A 19,166-nucleotide genomic window follows, 5' to 3' on the forward strand; every position below is an offset into this window, starting at 1 on the left:
ACCGCGGTCCGCGCTCCCGTAAATACGCTTGCGTTGTCGCACCGCGATTTCTCCGCGCAAAAACGCAGGTCTCATTGAAAATGAACTATAGGAGCGTTAAATCGCTTCACGTTTGAAAGGCCCTTTCGGCTGAAACCATCGATTATTTTCCTTGTGATTACTCCTTCGATAAGATAGCGTTTTCGATTGAATAATCCTTCTCCAAATTAATTTGTACGATAATAACGAAAAAGAAAAAGCGAATTGTTTTATTTTTATTGACTTAATTGATTAATCTAACTAGTCCTTACCCGTTCTGATATATTTCAACTTGTATAATATATTTGTGTGTGTGTGTGTGTGTGTGTATGTGTGTGTGTGTGTGTGTGTGTGTGTGTGTGTGTGTGTGTGTGTGTGTGTGTGTGTGTGTGTGTGTGTGTGTGTGTTTTTATGAATAAAAACAGCAGTATAACATTAAAGTATTCTTCCAAATGCATGGTAGGGAAACGTTTTCATGGCAAGAGCAAGGACCGCAACATTTACACTTATTAGCCCACAGAGCCCCATTTGAAGTATCACATGCACCTATATATGGACAGTCGCACAGATCCAATTTGCAGGTGGATTTGCGTCCAAAACGGTCTCAATTGTGAGCTTTGGCTTGAGAGAACTCATGGCTTTTGCAACCTGTGATGTTGTGAGCTTGTAATTAGCTGTTTTCACCGGAGCGTGCGCTGTAGCCACTTCACGCTGTGTGTGTGTGTGGCTTATGTTCAAGACAGTTGTATCTCGTGTTGTGTTTATAGCGAACTGAAAACGGCCACGCGATGACGCACGCGCACACATACGCATGTGCGCACACACAGCTTAAGTAGTTTACACACACGCTCACAGCGAAAGTAGTCTGCACACACATGCACACACACACAACCTCCGTGTTGGCTGGGGGCGGTGTGAAAAAGGGTAGGTGCGTGGAAGAATGCGCTAGGGTCCTTGAGGCTGTTCTTCGTGGCATGTTGTTTGTTGTATGTAGTAATTGTGTCAATGCGTAGGCTACTGTTACTAAGGTGGCGTGTTCGTTGGTCTGAGTTGTTTTCCTCGTGTGGGTCTGATGCATAGGTCTGATGCCTGCCTGGTGGGCGTTGTGAAAAAGGGGAAGTGCGTTGGAGAATGCAAGGGGAATGTTGCGCCGGAAACTGTATCCCAGTATTAATCTGTGTCCGTCCCAACATGCATTTCACTGGTGACACGTGATTTGCGGGGAGATGAGTTGTTCAGTACCCAATTCACTAATAAATTCATTATTAATAATAATTAATAATGTGTCAAATCGAAAAAAGGCGTTAAGACCTCCATATTCATATGGTCAATGCCTGTGTGAAAAGTGGGAGTGATTGGTGCAGGCAATGAGGAGATAAGTGTTTGTTTGTTTCTGACAGACAGACAGACAGACAGACATTGTTAGAATTATAGTATGATGATAGTATGATTAACCACTTTTGCCTTATGTTTTACTTTGTCGTACAATGGTCACACAAAAATAGCGAAAATAGCTGATGTACAAGCTCACAATGTGTTGCGAGCTGTTGTGAGTTTTATGAGTGCACAACTGCACAAGTATTTTTAAATTTAGGAATTCTGTTTTTTTTTAAATTTATTTAGTCTTAGTTTACATTCATTCAAATATTATGAGGAAAGCCTTGATTTATAGAAGCTGAAGGGGGGTAGGATGAAAGAATGCCTGACAATCAGATATTGTTTCCCTTTTTATTGATTGGCTATAATGACTTTTAACTGCTGGAAGTAACCATATGAATATGAACCACCTGTAGTCACACTGTATAACCCTCTGGTGGTGTTTCATAGATCCAGGTGTCTGTGGGATGCCTCCTCCTCCTCCCCCGTCGCCCATGGGAGCCAGAGTGGGTCCTCTGGAGCTGGCCAACGCGCTGGCAGCGTGCACGCTCTCTGCACGGCTGACCAGTAAGCACCGTCAGTGGGCAGCCCAGCAGCTGGTGCAGGCCCTGGCCGCCTCAGAGAGAGACAATCCTTCTCGGCCCCAGACCTACAGCGACGTGGCAGGAGACCTGCGGAAATGTCCTCTGAAGAAGCTGGAGGGACACCATGGCAGGGTGAGGTGTCGTTCTTTTTTTTTCAAGGATTTTAGGTCGTCGGTTCAAATTCAACACTCATGGAGCTCACGTAACGTTGTGTATTTTGTCTATTTATTAACTGCTGCTACTGCTACAGTATGTGTACTTACCGTGCACTTCTGTCCTAGTCCAGCGATAATGTCGTTAACCCATTCTGACCTGAGATCAGATTCATACGAGGTTTCCACTGGACACACACTGGTCTGATGAACCCATTCTGACCTGAGATCAGATTCTAAAAATGTCAGTCGCTCTTCGATTTTTCAAAAATAGCAGACCTACAAGCTCGTATCGCGCCACTCGGTGGCGCGATATGAGCTTGTAGATCTGCTATTTTTAGATAGCTAAAGCATAACATGATGCTGACACCAAAATGGGTGCCCGGTCAGGATGGGTTAACATAGTTGATTGATGCGGTAGGTCCCTCTTTCTTTCCCTGTATTTGATTACAAGTACAGTGACCGATGCGTAGTGAATTCAGTAATGTTATTTACAGTAGATGGCATGTTGTTTCGAGTAGTAGATGCTAGGTTCATTTTTGTTTTAGCTTTCATCCTCGTTTATTTTCTATATTGTTGTCTCGACACTTTACAGTATCAGTATATGTGACTATTTACCTTGATGTTTGTTGATTAGCATTACTCTGCTCATCCCGTTCTTGCTAGCCTGAAATGGAATGCTAGCTGAAATGAAATGTATCTGGTGCAGTGTGTTAATGTTGGTGGGATGGTAGACTGTTCCGTCACGAAACCGACATGTTTGTGCCAGCATGGATGATTAGTCAAAAGTCAGACAATCAGTAATTACGACGACATCGAGGCCCGCCAAAATACATTTTAGACGACTAAATCAACTGTAGATTTAGTCGACTAAAATCTTCTGATATTTAGTTGACTAAAACTAGACTAACACTAAAACATTACAGGTGACTAAAAAGTGACTAAAACCAAATGAAAACTATTCAAGAGACTATGACTGAAACTAAAATGTAATTTTGCTGTCAAAATCAATACTGGTTCCGTGTGTGTCTGTAAAGCAAACTCTGGTAACGTGGCCTGGATTGACTTGTTGTGTTTAGGTGACGAGCTGTTCGTGGAACGATGAGCAGAACTTACTGGCTGCATGGTCTCAAGACAAGATGGTGCAACTGTGGCACATCAGCCAGACCACTACGGAACTTCAGACCATGTTCTCCTGCACAAGGTTCCATCTGCTTGATATATATTATCCCATTCTGACCTGAGATCAGATTCATACGAGGTTTCCACTGGGACACACACTGGTCTGATGAACCCATTCTGACCTGAGATCAGATTCTAAAAATGTCAGTCGTTCTTCGATTTTTCAAAAATAGCAGACCTACAAGCTCGTATCGCGCCACTCGGTGGCGCGATATGAGCTTGTAGATCTGCTATTTTTCAATAGCTAAAGCATGACATGATGCCGACACCAAAATGGGTGCCCGGTCAGAATGGGTTATTTTATTTTTATTTATTTTTGTAATTGCAGTTTAAACTGCAGTATACCGTACATATTTGAATTATAAGACAGAACCCAATCTGGGAACACATGTGGTTACAAAAATGTATAATAATTTAGAAATTCTATTTTGAGAGATTATAACACACCTATAATAATAATGTCTTGAATTTGCTTTGGCCAGGATAAATAAAGTGTCCTAAAGTGCCTCGCATGGTTTCCGCCGCCATCGGTGTATGAATGTGTGTGTGTGAATGGGTGAATCTATGTAAAGCGCCTTGGATAAAGGCGCTATATAAATGCACCATTTACCAAATTGAACATTTATATGTGTAATTAATGTTCTATAAGGAGAACACTGCAACCAACATCCCCAGTGTTGTGCAGTTTAGATGTTGCACGTTACAATAGCGTTACTTTTTCTTCTTTTCAGCCAAACAGAAAAAGTAAGCGCTGATAAGACATCAGGAGCTCATGTCATGTCCACCATGTTCTGGAGTTCTGGAGGAACGCTGTTTGCTGCTCACCAGAACAAGCTTCTCAACATCTGGGCTATCAACGGTCAGTCTGTCATTTCATACAGGATAGAGCAACGGTTCCCTGTTACCTCCCAACGTATCTGGCGAACCCCCCCCCCCCCCACATGGAAATATAAATTGCATGTCACGCACCCCCAGAAGGTGCTGCTCGCGCACCACAGTTTGGGAACCACTGGGATAGAGCATAAACAAGTGAAATGATTGAGAACTCATACAGGATAGAGTAGTATAGTAAGTGGAATGAGCAGTCAAAATTGGAACAAAAAAAACATATTTGAAGCTGCTAAATGATTTCTCTCTCCTGATTTCCATTGAGTTAACATTTGTAACCCACCTGAAAATATGTACATTATATTATGTTATATTATATTTTTAGTAAAGAGTTGGAAAGACCCCTGTTACTGAACAAACACTGTATAATGTAGCAGTGGTTTTCAACCAGTGGTCCTTGAGGAGGTTCAGGTGGTCCCAAGCTAAATGATGGAGATTTGGTAACCAAATGGACCCTTATTTGAACTTTAACTCTTGAGGGTGTAAAATGAAACCAAACCACACGGGTCCATTTGGTTTTATTTTACACTCTCAAGAGTTACATTATTGTTAAACATCAGCATTACTTAATTTACAAGATCAACATCAGTACAGAATGGATAATGGACAAAATATTGGACGACAACAAGATATAGTTTAGTTTTAGGTCTGAGAGGCTAAATGTCACCAAATGGTGGTCCGTGGCTCAAATTCCGAAGAAGAATTCACGCTTTTGACGCTTGTGTTTTTCTCCTTCAGGGTCTCACCATCATTTGGAGGCCCACCGGTCCCGGATCACGGCACTGTGTTGGACCCAGCAGGTCTCCTTACCGTTTGGTACTGGCCAGACAGGAGGAGCCTGCAAGAGCAGCTCTGCTGAGAACCTGCTGGTAGGAAGGCTGGATGGCTCCCTCTGCTGGCTGCAGGTGGTAGTGAACGAGTACCTGCTGCAGGTGGACGGAACTGAGCTCACCCACTGCTACAGGAAGGAAGGTGAGGTCATGCAGTACGGAGATGAATGCATTGCACGTGTATGACTCCTGATGACTATATTTTTATGTATTTGATGTCTGTATTACCATGTTTTTTGTTCTTGCTTACTGTAAATCGCTCTGGATTAAGAGCGTCTGCTAAATGCCTAAATTGTAAATTGTATTATAAAGATGTTTTTTAATGGCTGTGATGACTTGATCTGGTGGAAGTTTGTCACCATCCCTGTACTTAACGGAACGCCTCTTCCCTTGACCCCTCCCAGCTCCTCAGTGTTTAGCCTGGCACAGTAAAGACAAGCCGTTTGCAGTGGGCTACCCGAGTGGAAAGATCCTCCTGGCCACAGCAGAGCCCTATGAGACAGAGCAACCTGTAGTGCTGTCAGCCTTCCCTGTGAGTCCACAAAATGCCATTAATTTCATGCCATCAATTGTCAAATCAGCCATTACGACGCCATCAAGGCCCGCCAAAATACATTTTAGTATTTAGACTAAAACTAAAAACTAAACACTAAAACATTTCAGATGACTAAAATATGACTAACACTAAATGACGTATTTTTTCCAAAGACTATGACTAAATCTAAATTCTAAATCAACACTGCACAGGAGAGCACGAGCTCCCTGAAGTGGGATCCCACGGGGCACCTGCTGCTGTCGACGGGCCGGAGCGAGGTGGTGAAGATCTGGGCGCGCTCCGGAGGCTCCTGGACCGCCATCCACTCCCTGTTCCACACCAGTATGGTCACCGTCACGGACTGGTGCCCAGTCCCCGGCAGAGCTCAGAACCCCAGGCTCATGATGGCTGTGTGAGTATAATGTACTGTATGGCAGTGGTTCTCAATGTCCTTCCCAATGGGGGAGTTCCAGGGGGTCCCCAGCTAAATGATTGTTTGGAACCTAATGGACCCTTATGGGTCTATAACTCTGAGAGTGTACAAATGGAACCAAATGGACCCTTAACCCATTCTGACCTGAGATCAGATTCATACAAGGTTTCCGCCGGACACACACTGGTCTGATGAACCCATTCTGACCTGAGATCAGATTCTAAAAATGTCAGTCGCTCTTCGATTTTTCAAAAATAGCAGACCTACAAGCTCTTATCGCGCCACTCGGTGGCGCGATATGAGCTTGTAGATCTGCTATTTTTCAATAGCTAAAGCATAACATGATGCCAACACCAAAATGGGTGCCCGGTCAGAATGGGTTAACGGCTCCATTTTGGGTCCATTTGGTTCCATTTGTACACTCTCAGAGTTAAATTAACATTGGTTTTACAATATAAATTGGGGATCCCAGAGATATAAATGTCATTAAATGGGGGTCCGTAGACTAATGCATGTCAAACGGGGGGTCCTTGAAATGAAACTGGTTGAGAATCACTGCTAGAGCCGTAAAAACTTCTCTTATGGGGGTCCCTGGCATATCTTATCAAAGAAGAGGTCCTTGACATACGGTACATATCGCACCGAATCTCTCTCATCTCCATGTTTTATTTGATTTGGCCCCATGTTTCTTTTCTGCTCCTCCGATTGCCATCGCCTGTGTTGTTTGGTTTGACCTACAGTAGATAATATATCTATGTGTTGATGAACAATAGATAGTTGGATTTCCAATAGTACTGTACATCCAACCCTTAGATAGATAAGATAAGATCTTTATTGTCACTGTATGAGACATACAACGAAATTCTGTTTAGTGCAACCACAACATATAACAGTATCAAGAGAGGACGCAAAGACAACGGAAAAAAAACACTGAAGGGGCTAAAACTTCATGGCATAAAACTGTTAGTCCGTCATAGTCCAGTCCAGTCAAGTCATCTCAATCCATTAATAAATATTAAATATTCTAATGCACTGTTAAAATGATAAGGGGACCAGTACCACACAATCATAAGATTCATGTGCAAATTCATCATCAGTAGGAGGGGACCATGGGGGAATATATTATATACTTATTGCACTTGCCCATATGCTATTGCATATATACTATATCATATTGCGTTTGCCCATAGTCTATATTGCACTTGCCAGATAGGACAGTCCTATGCGAGTGTGTGTGCGTGTATGCGAACCAAGCAGTGTTTTCACTGTGCACGTGTGTGCGTGCGTATATGTGAACTGAGCAGTGTTTTCACAGCCTTTGATGCTGGCGTGCCGTGCCATGCAGGCAGACATCTTTCACTCTGGTAGGCATTTTTATAGTCTGACCTGCCATTCCCAGAGCAGACACTGGTGAAAGTGGTTAACCCTTTCATAAATGTATCCATTCATATTCTCTCTCTCTCATTTTAACAGGGGCTGTCAGAATGGTGGGGTGCATGTGTGGACGCTGCCACAGGGTGGCACTAGTGTGTCATTACCCAAAATCCAGAGCAGATCCCCCGGTCAGGACAAGGGCAGTGGCGCTAAGGTCAGTCTGCTTCTGACTCTGAAACCCCCTGAGACTGACTTTAGATGTTTAACCCATTCTGACCCGAGATCAGATTCATACGAGGTTTTCCGCTGGACACACACTGGTCTGATTATTGGATTAAAATAAGAGTGCCGTTTTAAGTGTATTTTTCTTATAATTACTTTATTTTTCTAGTAGCTTTGGTATCTATATTCTATTATCTATGTATATCCATCTCTCTCTCTCTCCTGCAACATAATTCTCATTGTTAAACTACACAATCGTGTGTGTGTGTGTGTGTGTGTGTGTGTGTGTGTGTGTGTGTGTGTTGTCTTGCGTATAGTGTGACAGCGCTGTGTGTGCGTTCACACTGAACGGCCACATCACGGCGGTGAGGACCCTGTCGTTTTGCCCCAGCGGGCTGGCTCTGGCGTCTGGAGGAATCGGAGGTCTTCTGAACATCTGGTGTCTCAAGGTAACGTTCACGTCTTCTACCATGCGTTCCACTGTTGATGTTGGCAGCAACTTTAGATTTTTGTTTTGTAGTCATAGGGCTGTATTTTGCGTGTCTTAAGTAACCAGGTCTTATTACTTAATTTAAGATCTGGAGGCGTGGTCAATGCTCTTTGGCCACTCAGAATAGCCAAATGGCATTGATCACGCCTCCATATCTTAAGTAATAAGACCTGGTACTTAAGACACGCAAAATACAGCCCATAGTCTCTTGAATAGTTTTCATGCAGTTCTAGTCACATCTTAGTCACCTGGAATGTTTTAGTGTTAGTCTAGTTTTAGTCGACTAAATATCATAAGATTTTAGTCGATTAAATCTACAGTTGATTTAGTCGACTAAAATGTATTTTGGTGGGCCTTGATGCCGTCGTGATGACTGATTTTACACTTGCTGAAAATATTTTCTTAAGCTTAATAAAACTATAATCCGACCTCGCGAGTAGAAAACCAATGTTTACATGGAGAGACGACCCTCTGGACTGAAGCTACGTGTCACCACACAATCACTTCCGGTTCAACTAGGCTCAAAGAGCGTGTGATAAAGTGGGCCATTATATTTGGCTTATGGTGGCATGATGTCACTAACCAATCCATCCTCTTTCTGCTTCTTCTAGGATGGTTCCGTCTTACAGACAGTGACAGGACTGGGTTCATTAGTCAATATTACCTGGATACCAAATGTGGGAGTGGTCGTATGTTCGGGAAGGTCAAAGGTACGTTTTTTTTTTCTTTCTTCTGTATAACTAATTATTTCAACCAATCTGTATCTTACAGTACATCTAGTACATGTGCAGTGGTTGGAGGTTGTCTCCCTACTTTTCCACTGACACAAGTAGACCCTAGTAGGACACGTACTGGTACACAAGTAGTACTGCCTGAAGCCCATAACCCATTTAGACAGTTTTCTGAAAAAACAACGTTTCTATATCAGTGGTTCTCAAACTATTTCATATCAAGGACCCCAAAAATTGTAATTGGCTGCCTACCCCCATCTGAAAATATGTTGTTCCAGGGACACCCCCGGAAGCAAAGATTTGCTCTTAAACAATATATATTCAAAGATTTGCTCTTAAACAATGTATATTCAAAGATTTGCGCCACATAAAAAAAAAAAAAAAGCAGATCTACAAACATAATGCTTAAAACACCAAAGGGATTCCTGTCCTGATTCCTGTGCCAAGCAGGAAATCAATTATGGATTGCAGCTTCAACATACATAAACATCTCCAGAAGAATGTCACACGTATTCTTTGACATTCTCTGACAAAACCGAGCTTGAAATATGTTCTATTATGTATTGTAATCTCTACTTGAAATCTTAACGCCTAGTTGTATACTGTAATAAGACCATGACTCAAAGCTCTGGGCATTTATAGTCAACCAATCAAAGCAGTGAGACATTATTGACTGCCATGTCAGCCGCTAGACATTCCAGGATGTGCAGCGTGAGCCAAGTGGCTCCCAGCCTGTGAGACGGTCCAAATGAAGTCCATGAGTCACCGCGTCTGACTCGCGGGGATTGTTTTACACTGTATAAATTAGGCTCTGGTTGTTGTACAGTGCAGATTGATGAAATAATTGCCCTGTCATTGTGTGTTCCCCAGGATGTCCTGTTGATCTGCTGCGGCCCAGACTGGATTAGCCAGAACCATGTTCTGGCCTCCTGCCGCACGGTCCTCAGGACCCAGGGGATTCTGGGTCTGAACCGAGCCCCGTGCTTGGCTGTCCTACTGGAGAGGCTGCCTTTACTGCTGCAGGAGCAGTACAACTATGAACGAGTCAGTACCCACGCCTTAATCACTTCAACCCATTTTGACCTGAGATCAGATTAACCCATTCTCACCTGAGATCAGATTCTTACGAGGTTTCCGCCGGACAAACACTGGGTCTGATGAACCCATTCTGACCTGAGATCAGATTCAAAAAATGTCAGTCGTTTTTTTAGATTTTTCAAAAATAGCAGACCTACAAGATATGAGCTTGTAGATCTGCTATTTTTAAATAGCTAAAGCATAACATGATGCTGACACCAAAATGGGTGCCCGGTCAGAATGGGTTAAAAAAATGTCTTCTACATCCTGACAGTTTTCTATGTCGTCGATCTTGTAGATCTGCTATTCTTCAATAGCTAAAGCATAACCTAATGCTAACACCAAAAAGGGTTCCCGCCCAATATTGGTTAACCACTTAAACCGGGTTCCCTCAGGGCTCTATACTTGGTATTTCCCTCTACACCAATTCTCTACACCAATTTCCCTCTACACCAAATCTGCAAGCTGTGAGCTTGCTGATAGTCTATTTTCTTCAGGCGGTTGAGGTGCTTGTGGTTTGTGTTGATTTGCCTGCTTTTAATCGTGCACTCCTGGAAGTATCTTGACATTAGCCGGTGGGGTTAATGTACTATATGTGAGAACGAAAATGTCTGACTAGAACTAAGACTGAAGCCTCAAACATACTCCAATGCAAGTACACAAACGCAAACACTTCAAGCTAAATGCAAGATTACACGCGTTGTTACATTGTGCCTGAAAACCCCAAACGCGCTGTAAGCGTGTCGAGCGTTTTCAGTTTGACAGTTTTCTGTAGCGGGCGGCAACAGAATGAAGCTGTCTTCTTTCATTGACTTCTGCTTTCTTTGTATCGCAGGCTGTAGTTCCAACCAGTTCATGAGAGCGCATGTGTTTAGTACTGTATGTTCACCAGAGATATGCAAGATTTGTGGGTGGCAGCTCGGCATTGTGTGGTTTGTGGTTCAAGCTTAAGAAGACATGTCAAATAATTCAATTCCTATGCATATTTTCAGATCTCATTTCCCACATATATATTGTTCTGTGGAAGGAAATGAATACAACAGATTGCATTTCATCCTCATGTCACCCTCACACTGTGGGGGGAGCTATAATGCATGCTTCTACCCAGTGGTGTAAAGTAACCAAGTACATTTACTCAAGTACTGTACCTAAAGTAACATTTTGAGGTATTTGTGCTTTACTTGAGTATTTCTAATTTCCAATACTTTCACTTCTACTCCACTACATCTCGGATGCAAATATTGTACTTTTACTCCACTACACTTATATGAAAACTTTAGTTACTAGTTACTTTGTAGATTCAGATTATAATTACAAAACATTTTGGGTTTTGGCCAATTTAAAATTGCCGATCTACAAGCTCACAATGCGTCGCATCGCAGGTCGTAGATCATTTTCAAATGATGTTTATTCATATGAAAACTTGAATTTGGACATTCTTCATAAAGAGTACTTTTTACTTTAGTACTTAGTACATTTTGATGCCAATACTTTTGTACTTTTACCCAAGTAAATTTAGAAAATTCCAAATAGAGAGTATTTCTACATTGATACTTTTACTTACAGTAAGTACTTTTCCCACCACTGCTACAGAGCCATGTGACAGCTGGCGACCAGCTGGTCCACAGTGCCTTCTTGCAGAGCTTGGCCTCGCTGGCGGTGGGCTTGTCTCTGGACCAACAGCTGTGCTGTTACCCGCTCCCTCCTCACCACGCCGGCCCCGAGACCACCCTCTGTCCGCGAGAATGGAGCTGGCTGGCCGCCTATGCCACCACCGTCCGCAGTGCTGAAGCATTCGCCAGGGGCTCTAACTTCCCAGAGTCCTTCAGTGTTCCTGAGTTCCAAGAGGCAGGTGCCATGGAGATCATCAAGCCACTAGTGAGTTATGAGAACTTCCTATGTATGCACTATTAACTCACTTTGTTGTGTGTAAATATGCAACATAGCAGGGTCCACATTTTGGACCCAATCAAGGTCCGTGTTCTGGGGTCGAGTCGTTCCCTGGTTGGAGACTGAAGATGTCGTCACTTTTTTCTTTTCTTCTTTAAGATTTTATCCCACTATATTGCAACCCATTTTTTTCACCCAGTGTCAATTATCTAATGTAATCCTGGGCGCTACACTTCCTCTGCCAACCTGTGGGGGCAGGAGAGTTTCCCCAGCCGGACGTAGCGCGTGGAAGGAACACGTTATTCCAACCAGTTCCTTTCCCCTCCATCAGGCGCCCCGGCTGACCAGGGGGAGGTAGTTTAGAGACCAGGATTACTGCATGTTTTTGTGAGGGTAGAACATGCAAACTCCACACAGAAAGGCCCTTTCGCCAACCCCGCCTTGGGTATGGGCACTTATGACGCGGAGGAGAGAACACGCCCCCAGCACCCACAGCGTCCCCAGCGGGAATCGAACCCAGGACCTTCTAGCTGTGAGGCGACATAACTACATGACATCACATTTTTTGATACGCTGATTGGCTGAAGGCGTTGTCTGTCAACGCTGTACTCCCGCAGCCAACCATGCATTAGCAGGGTCAAGACTCTTCCGCACAAATGGGTGGAAATGCGATTTCAAGTTGGAGCGGCTAACCAGGCTACGGAAATCCCAGGAGTGGATAGACTGGGTCATATAATTCATACAATCATATAATTGGGAGACACTCCCGACATCTGTGTTTCCAATTGTATTTTCTACAACAACTTTATCCAATCAAGGGTTTATCTTGACGTCACTTTTTGGACGTCAGGAGTGGATAGAGTTGATCATATAATTCATACAATCATGTAATTGTGAGATCTAAAGGTCAGAGGTGACGAATGACTTCAGTTCTTGACTGTTTCCCATGACCCTCTACCATGTTTGCCGAATTTTGTGGAAAGCGACAGCACAGAACTGCAGTGCCAGAAGAATAAAAGAGTGTAAAAGAGGAGCTTTTCCCCTAATAAATCATGTTCGTGGGCAAAAGGCACCGCTGGGATTTGAACCCAGGATCTCCTGCTTACTAGGCAGGCGCTTTAACCAACTAAGCCACGGCGCCGTTGTCATAAAACCATGTTCTATTGCCATATAGACAATATCAGACATACAGTGCATCTCACAGTAGATGACTGACATCATAATCTAGCCTCAATAGCCCGGGATACCACCAGACGGACACACACACACACACACACACACACACACACACACACAACCAAACACAGTCGTCATAGATCGGCATCCAAGCGCTCTGTGCCTGAAACCTGAATATGCTGACAATGCGTTGCTTACTGTGTGTCAGATATATTGCTGTGTATACACTATACTTTAATGTCACGTGACGTCATTTCTTCCTTCTAGGATAATAGCAAGTGGAGTTTCAGGATGGATGAACAGCTGATGTCATGGGCCACCACCAGACCTGAGGTAATGACACACCATGTGACCCAATGTGACATGTCCTCATTTGGTTTCATATTGCAATATGGGGATTATTCACTCACGTGGGCCAGGCTTGATAAAACACACTGCTCTATTTTTTCAAGGACACTCTTGGGACATCTATTCCAAATAATGTTCCTTTTCGTTTATTCAAATGATGACTTAAAACCCAACAGAATCATTTATTTTCTCCACTGCAAAAAAAACCTTTGTCTTTGAGGGTGACATTTTCACATTATTTCCATAGATATAGAGCACAAACCTAAAGAATGCTAAAGTAATCAGTATAACATTACCACATAAACCTTAGTGTCCCTATATCTGGGGAGAACATTTGGCTGACAATATTCAATTTTCAACCTCGTAACGCCTCGCAGGTTTGCAGCCTTAGAATTTGTTAACGTGTTGGTTTATTTTATATTTTTCCCCAGGACTGGCAACAAGGGGGAAAGAGTGATGTGTATCTATGGGGGAACGGGCGTTATGGACATATGACAGATACAGGGACCAACTTATTGCTGCCAACACTTGTCCCCTCTCTCTCCCAGACCAAACAGGTACAGTGATTCTCAACCTTTTTCATTAACTTTTGTGTGCAACTTTGAGGACCTTTTTGGTTCCTAACTATGAAACGTTTAGCTGGGGGTCTCCTGGAAGCTCAGTGGGCTAGTGGTTAGAGTGAGACTGGGAGGTCGGGATTCAATCCCCAGTCGAGTCATAGCAATAGCTATACAAAACGGTACCCATGCCTCCCTGCGTGGCACTCAACCCTTGGCATCAAGGGTTGGAATGGGTGTCATGTCCTGTGTGACATACTACTAGTGTCATGTCCAGTGGGTGTATATAAAGCTGCATCAAAACAATATGTTTTTACATTTCTTTTTACTCTATAGTGGCGTCCTACTCTCCGGTGCCTTCATTTAGCCATATCTAGATATTTAAATTATTTTGTTTTTGTTTTTAAAGTGACCTTTGTTGTCTATGTTGCGATTTTCTCATACTATGTAAATATGCGTTTTGGTCTGTCAGGTGGTGTGCGGTCAGAACTGTACATTCTTGGTTCTGATCAATGGGACAGCATTGGCTGTTGGAGAGGGTCAGTATGGCAGACTGGGCCTGGGGAACTCTGATGATCTGCACACGCCCACCGTCATCTCTGCCCTGCAAGGTTAACACATCAACATTCAACACTCACTCCTTTTTCAACAAGCAAACCGCTACAACACGTTTCCATTATTGTGGCATGGCGTGTGTGTGTGTGTGTGTGTGTGTGTGTGTGTGTGTGTGTGTGTGTGTGTGTGTGTGTGTGTGTGTGTGTGTGTGTGTGTGTGTGTGTGTGTGTGTGTGTGTGTGTGTGTGTGTGTGTGTGTGTGTGTGTGTGTGTGTGTGTGTGTGTGTGTGTGTGTGTGTGTGATTGTGATTGTGTGTGTGTGTGTGTGTGTGTGTGTGTGTGTGTGTGTGTGCAAACCACTTGACATTATTAACACTTTTTACGCTCTTCATCATTATTGTTTTTATGAACCCATACCCTACTGACTGGATGTGGTGTGTGCAGGTTACGTAGTGACGCAGCTGGTGACCTCGTGTGGTTCCGACGGTCACTCCATGGCCCTGACGGAGACGGGGGAGGTGTTCAGCTGGGGGGATGGAGACTTTGGGAAGCTGGGCCATGGCAACAGTGAGACGCAGAGGAGACCCAAACAGATAGAGAGCCTGCAGGGAGAGGAGGTGGTTCAGGTAAGACAAACCGATAGATGGATTCAGGTAAGACTGAAGACCCAAACAGATAGAGAGCCTGCAAGGAGAGGAGGTGGTTCAGGTAAGACTGAGAGGAGACCCAAACAGATAGAGAGCCTGTAAGGAGAGGAGGTGGTTCAGTTAAGACTGAGAGGAGACCCAAACAGATAGAGAGCCTGTAAGGAGAGGAGGTGGTTCAGTTAAGACTGAGAGGAGACCCAAACAGATAGAGAGCCTGCAGGGAGAGGAGGTGGTTCAGGTAAGACTGAGAGGAGACCCAAACAGATAGAGAGCCTGCAAGGAGAGGAGGTGGTTCAGGTAAGACTGAGAGGAGACCCAAACAGATAGAGAGCCTGCAAGGAGAGGAGGTGGTTCAGTTAAGACTGAGAGGAGACCCAAACAGATAGAGAGCCTGTAAGGAGAGGAGGTGGTTCAGTTAAGACTGAGAGGAGACCCAAACAGATAGAGAGCCTGCAAGGAGAGGAGGTGGTTCAGTTAAGACTGAGAGGAGACCCAAACAGATAGAGAGCCTGTAAGGAGAGGAGGTGGTTCAGTTAAGACTGAGAGGAGACCCAAACAGATAGAGAGCCTGCAAGGAGAGGAGGTGGTTCAGTTAAGACTGAGAGGAGACCCAAACAGATAGAGAGCCTGTAAGGAGAGGAGGTGGTTCAGGTAAGACTGAGAGGAGACCCAAACAGATAGAGAGCCTGCAAGGAGAGGAGGTGGTTCAGGTAAGACTGAGAGGAGACCCAAACAGATAGAGAGCCTGCAAGGAGAGGAGGTGGTTCAGGTAAGACTGAAGATAATCATCAATTATGTCTACTTCAATGGGGTCATTCTTATATCATAATAATTTTTTTGTGGCTTTCGCCTTTATTTTATTGTTTTATGGTGGGACAGACAGTAGGCTGACAGGAAATGGGGAGATAGATGGGGGGAAGACATGCAGTAAAGGCCTTCGGGATCGTGAGTCGAACCCGCGGCACACTGCCAGACTGGATTACCAGCCAAGGTGCCTGGACCATTGAGCCATTGCCCAGGCCAATGGGGTCATTCTTAACATCGCCACCTCTCTTAATAAATAGAAAAAAAGTGCATAATAGGCTGAAAAAATCAAATTTAGTTTGTTGGGACTATTATGTTATGTTAAATTCAGTGTAATAACTCCAGCTGCAGTGAGGCTTCAAATACAGTAATGCTAAGGTTATTAATCCTGTTTTACCTTTTGTAATTTTACTACTATGGAACTAACTGTATACATTTTTGCAGTGTTTTTTTTTTTTTTACGCCTTTACACTTTACTATTATTTAATGTATTTATTTATTTCACAAATAATGAAGTCAAATTGTTCGTCTGTTGATTTGCACATTATAAAGACTCCGACTTGACTTGTGGAAAGCATAAAAGAAAAAAACAATTCTGCACAACCCCAAACAGCCCAGTGTTTCCCCTCTGTTCCCAGGTGTCGTGTGGCTTCAGGCACTCTGCCGTGGTGACAGCCGACGGTAAACTGTTTACCTTCGGCAGTGGCGACTCTGGCAGGCTGGGTCAGAGGTCGACGTCCAACAAGATGCTTCCCGAAAGGGTGTCCGCTCTCGAGGGATATCACGTGGGACAGGTCGTCAACATTACACCACATTTGTATTGTCGTTAACCCATTTAGGACTGAGACCTAATTCTACAACATGTATTCTAAATCATCATGAAAAACCTATGTTTCTATCAGTGGTTTTCAAACTGCAGTATTTAATTTCAAGGACCCCAAAAATGATATGTAATTGCCCGCCGACCCCCATCTGAAAATATGTTGTATGAATAATGTTCCTGTACCTCCAGTGTTGGAGTTAGTCATAGTCTCTTGAATAGTTTCCATTTAGTTTTAGTCACATTTTAGTCACCTGGAATGTTTTTGTTAGTTAGTAAACGAACATGTTTCTTCAACACTGTACTGTACTGTAGGTGTCCTGTGGCCTGAACCACACGCTGGTGCTCTCGTCCGACGGCATGACGGTGTGGGCATTTGGGGACGGGGACTATGGGAAACTAGGCACGGGTTCCTACACCGCCAAGTGTTACCCCCAGGTATGTTGGCGCAACACACAGGTCCTCTTCAACAGCATTAGGGGTCATCACTATGTCCGTACACAGACAAATATGCCCGTGGCTAGACTTGTTCTCGTTCCGTGTGGCATTTTTGCTGTTGTTCTTCCCACTGCATTTTAAAAGTACTTACAAATGTTATTTTATTTTCAGAAAATCGAGCAACTGTGCAACAAGGGAATTTGGAAGGTCAGCTGTGGAAGTCAGTTCTCTGTGGTTTTGGCCAACGATGGACATGTTTACACCTTCGGACAAGGTACTTTATTACCTCTTTATTTCTTATTACTTGTAGTACTTTATTATGATGTTTACACCTTCAGACTGTATTATGGGAAGCGGTTAAACTCTAGAGATATAGGCATAATTGTTGATATTGATGACATTTTGGTGTTGGCATCATGTTATGCTTTAGCTATTGAAAAATAGCAGATCTACAAGCTCATATCGCGCCACCGAGTGGCGCGATACGAGCTTGTAGGTCTGCTATTTTTTGAAAAATCGAAGTACGACTGACATTTTTAGAATCTGATCTCAGGTCAGAATGGGTTAATCAGACCAGTGTGTGTCCAGTGGAAACCTCGTGTGAATCTGATCTCAGGTCAGAATGGGTTAGAGATGGTCGCCCTTTATATCATTACAGCGGTCAACAACACAGCCATGCAAAATAACATTGACAGCTATGAGGTGTCGAGAGCTTGCCATCCTTAGCACCGGTTGCTAAACTATTTGGATTAACATTGGACAATCGCTTTTGGGTTGGGGTTTAGCGAAGGGCTAATTGTTTTTTGACAACTTCAAGTCATTAGTCATGACTCACGAGCGTCTGGCCCTGACACTGCCTGCATCACTAAAATGATGCAGGCATTGGAAATTGCCAAAAAGACTACTAAAATGGAAGTGACACAGACTAAGACTTTAAATGCTCTGCTATAATGCATGTGTTGTCCCCTTCTCTTCTATCCATTAGAGCGGCTGATCGGCCTGCCAGATTCCATGCTGAAGAACAAGACCCATCCCCAGGTGGTGCCAGCGCTGGAGGGTCTGTACATCGTGGACGTCGCTGTGGGCTCTGAGCACGTCCTGGTGCTCACCTCCACGGGAGACGTCTATGCCTGGGGCTGCAACAACGAGGGGCAGGTGAGGAAACGGCTCAAATTCTCTCTCAAAGCTTTAGGATTGGAGATATCAATCTCCATCATCTAAGCCAGTGGCTTATCATCTAAGCCAGTGTTTCTCCCCTAGACGGTTCCGCAGGTGACAGTGACAATTTAAGGACTTTTTAACACCTTTTCAATACCTCAAAAAGAAAGTCAAGAAAAGTCACTGCATCAAAAGTAATAAACAAACTATACTATAAAAATGTATACCTGTTCAAATATTGGCCAAATTGTCTGCTATTTTCTAAACTTTTTAAATGTTTGGAACATTTTGAACAAAACTTTTGCCTATCATGACGTGCCCAAAAAAAGGGATAGCGGGTAGAAAGTTCATGGTTCAGACACTGATCATTGTCAGAGGCAAGGTCTGGGAGACAGAGGTTTTTACTTTCTCATTTTGAATAAAGAGCGCCTGTGACCTCAGGGCTTTGAATAATTCTTGGGACATCATGACCAGACTGAGACAGCTATGGCCTTGTGGACAGCACTGGACACCAAGAAATCCCTCGGCCTGCTGTGAACTAAACTGAAGAAGATATTTTAAACGATTCATGAATTATTAGTAATGAGAATGTTGCTTGATCTTGACACATACAATGAATCAGGGACCTGTGCATGCTATTGGGAAATATATTGTTGTAACATTGTTGTCATAGATATAAAAACCTGCCTCATTGGCTGCTGCAGTTCATTGGAGTGACCTGTATACCGCTGTAAAGCGGAAGGCATGCTGCGTCGCTGCCACTCAAGTGACTACTGGCCAATCACAGCGTGTCTTTTCCGGTACTTATCGATTCAATCCAAATGAGCTTTATTGGCATGAGAAAACAAATAACATTGCCTCTGATTGGCCTACCGAACGTC

The 19,166-nt window shown here is 43.6% G+C and overlaps 1 protein-coding gene across 5 annotated transcripts in view; it reads left to right on the plus strand.

Moving 5' to 3' along the window:
• LOC310878703 (putative E3 ubiquitin-protein ligase HERC1) overlaps positions 1-19,166 on the plus strand; it is an 84,326-nt gene that overhangs the window by 57,404 nt on the left and 7,756 nt on the right. For all 5 annotated transcript variants that reach the window (XM_083793067.1, XM_083793068.1, XM_083793064.1 and 2 more), the window contains exons 54-72: positions 1,846-2,111; positions 3,211-3,335; positions 4,045-4,172; positions 4,940-5,173; positions 5,436-5,563; positions 5,779-5,978; positions 7,473-7,587; positions 7,913-8,044; positions 8,697-8,795; positions 9,687-9,860; positions 11,487-11,771; positions 13,227-13,292; positions 13,739-13,864; positions 14,337-14,475; positions 14,863-15,044; positions 16,508-16,663; positions 17,005-17,127; positions 17,299-17,401; positions 18,113-18,282. In XM_083793067.1, coding sequence (XP_083649193.1) covers positions 1,846-2,111; positions 3,211-3,335; positions 4,045-4,172; positions 4,940-5,173; positions 5,436-5,563; positions 5,779-5,978; positions 7,473-7,587; positions 7,913-8,044; positions 8,697-8,795; positions 9,687-9,860; positions 11,487-11,771; positions 13,227-13,292; positions 13,739-13,864; positions 14,337-14,475; positions 14,863-15,044; positions 16,508-16,663; positions 17,005-17,127; positions 17,299-17,401; positions 18,113-18,282 — 2,951 coding nt within the window. The remainder of the gene's footprint in view (positions 1-1,845; positions 2,112-3,210; positions 3,336-4,044; positions 4,173-4,939; positions 5,174-5,435; positions 5,564-5,778; positions 5,979-7,472; positions 7,588-7,912; positions 8,045-8,696; positions 8,796-9,686; positions 9,861-11,486; positions 11,772-13,226; positions 13,293-13,738; positions 13,865-14,336; positions 14,476-14,862; positions 15,045-16,507; positions 16,664-17,004; positions 17,128-17,298; positions 17,402-18,112; positions 18,283-19,166) is intronic.

This window comes from Protomyctophum parallelum (genome assembly GCF_964188405.1).
Source record: "Protomyctophum parallelum genome assembly, chromosome: 21".
NCBI lineage: Eukaryota > Metazoa > Chordata > Actinopteri > Myctophiformes > Myctophidae > Protomyctophum > Protomyctophum parallelum.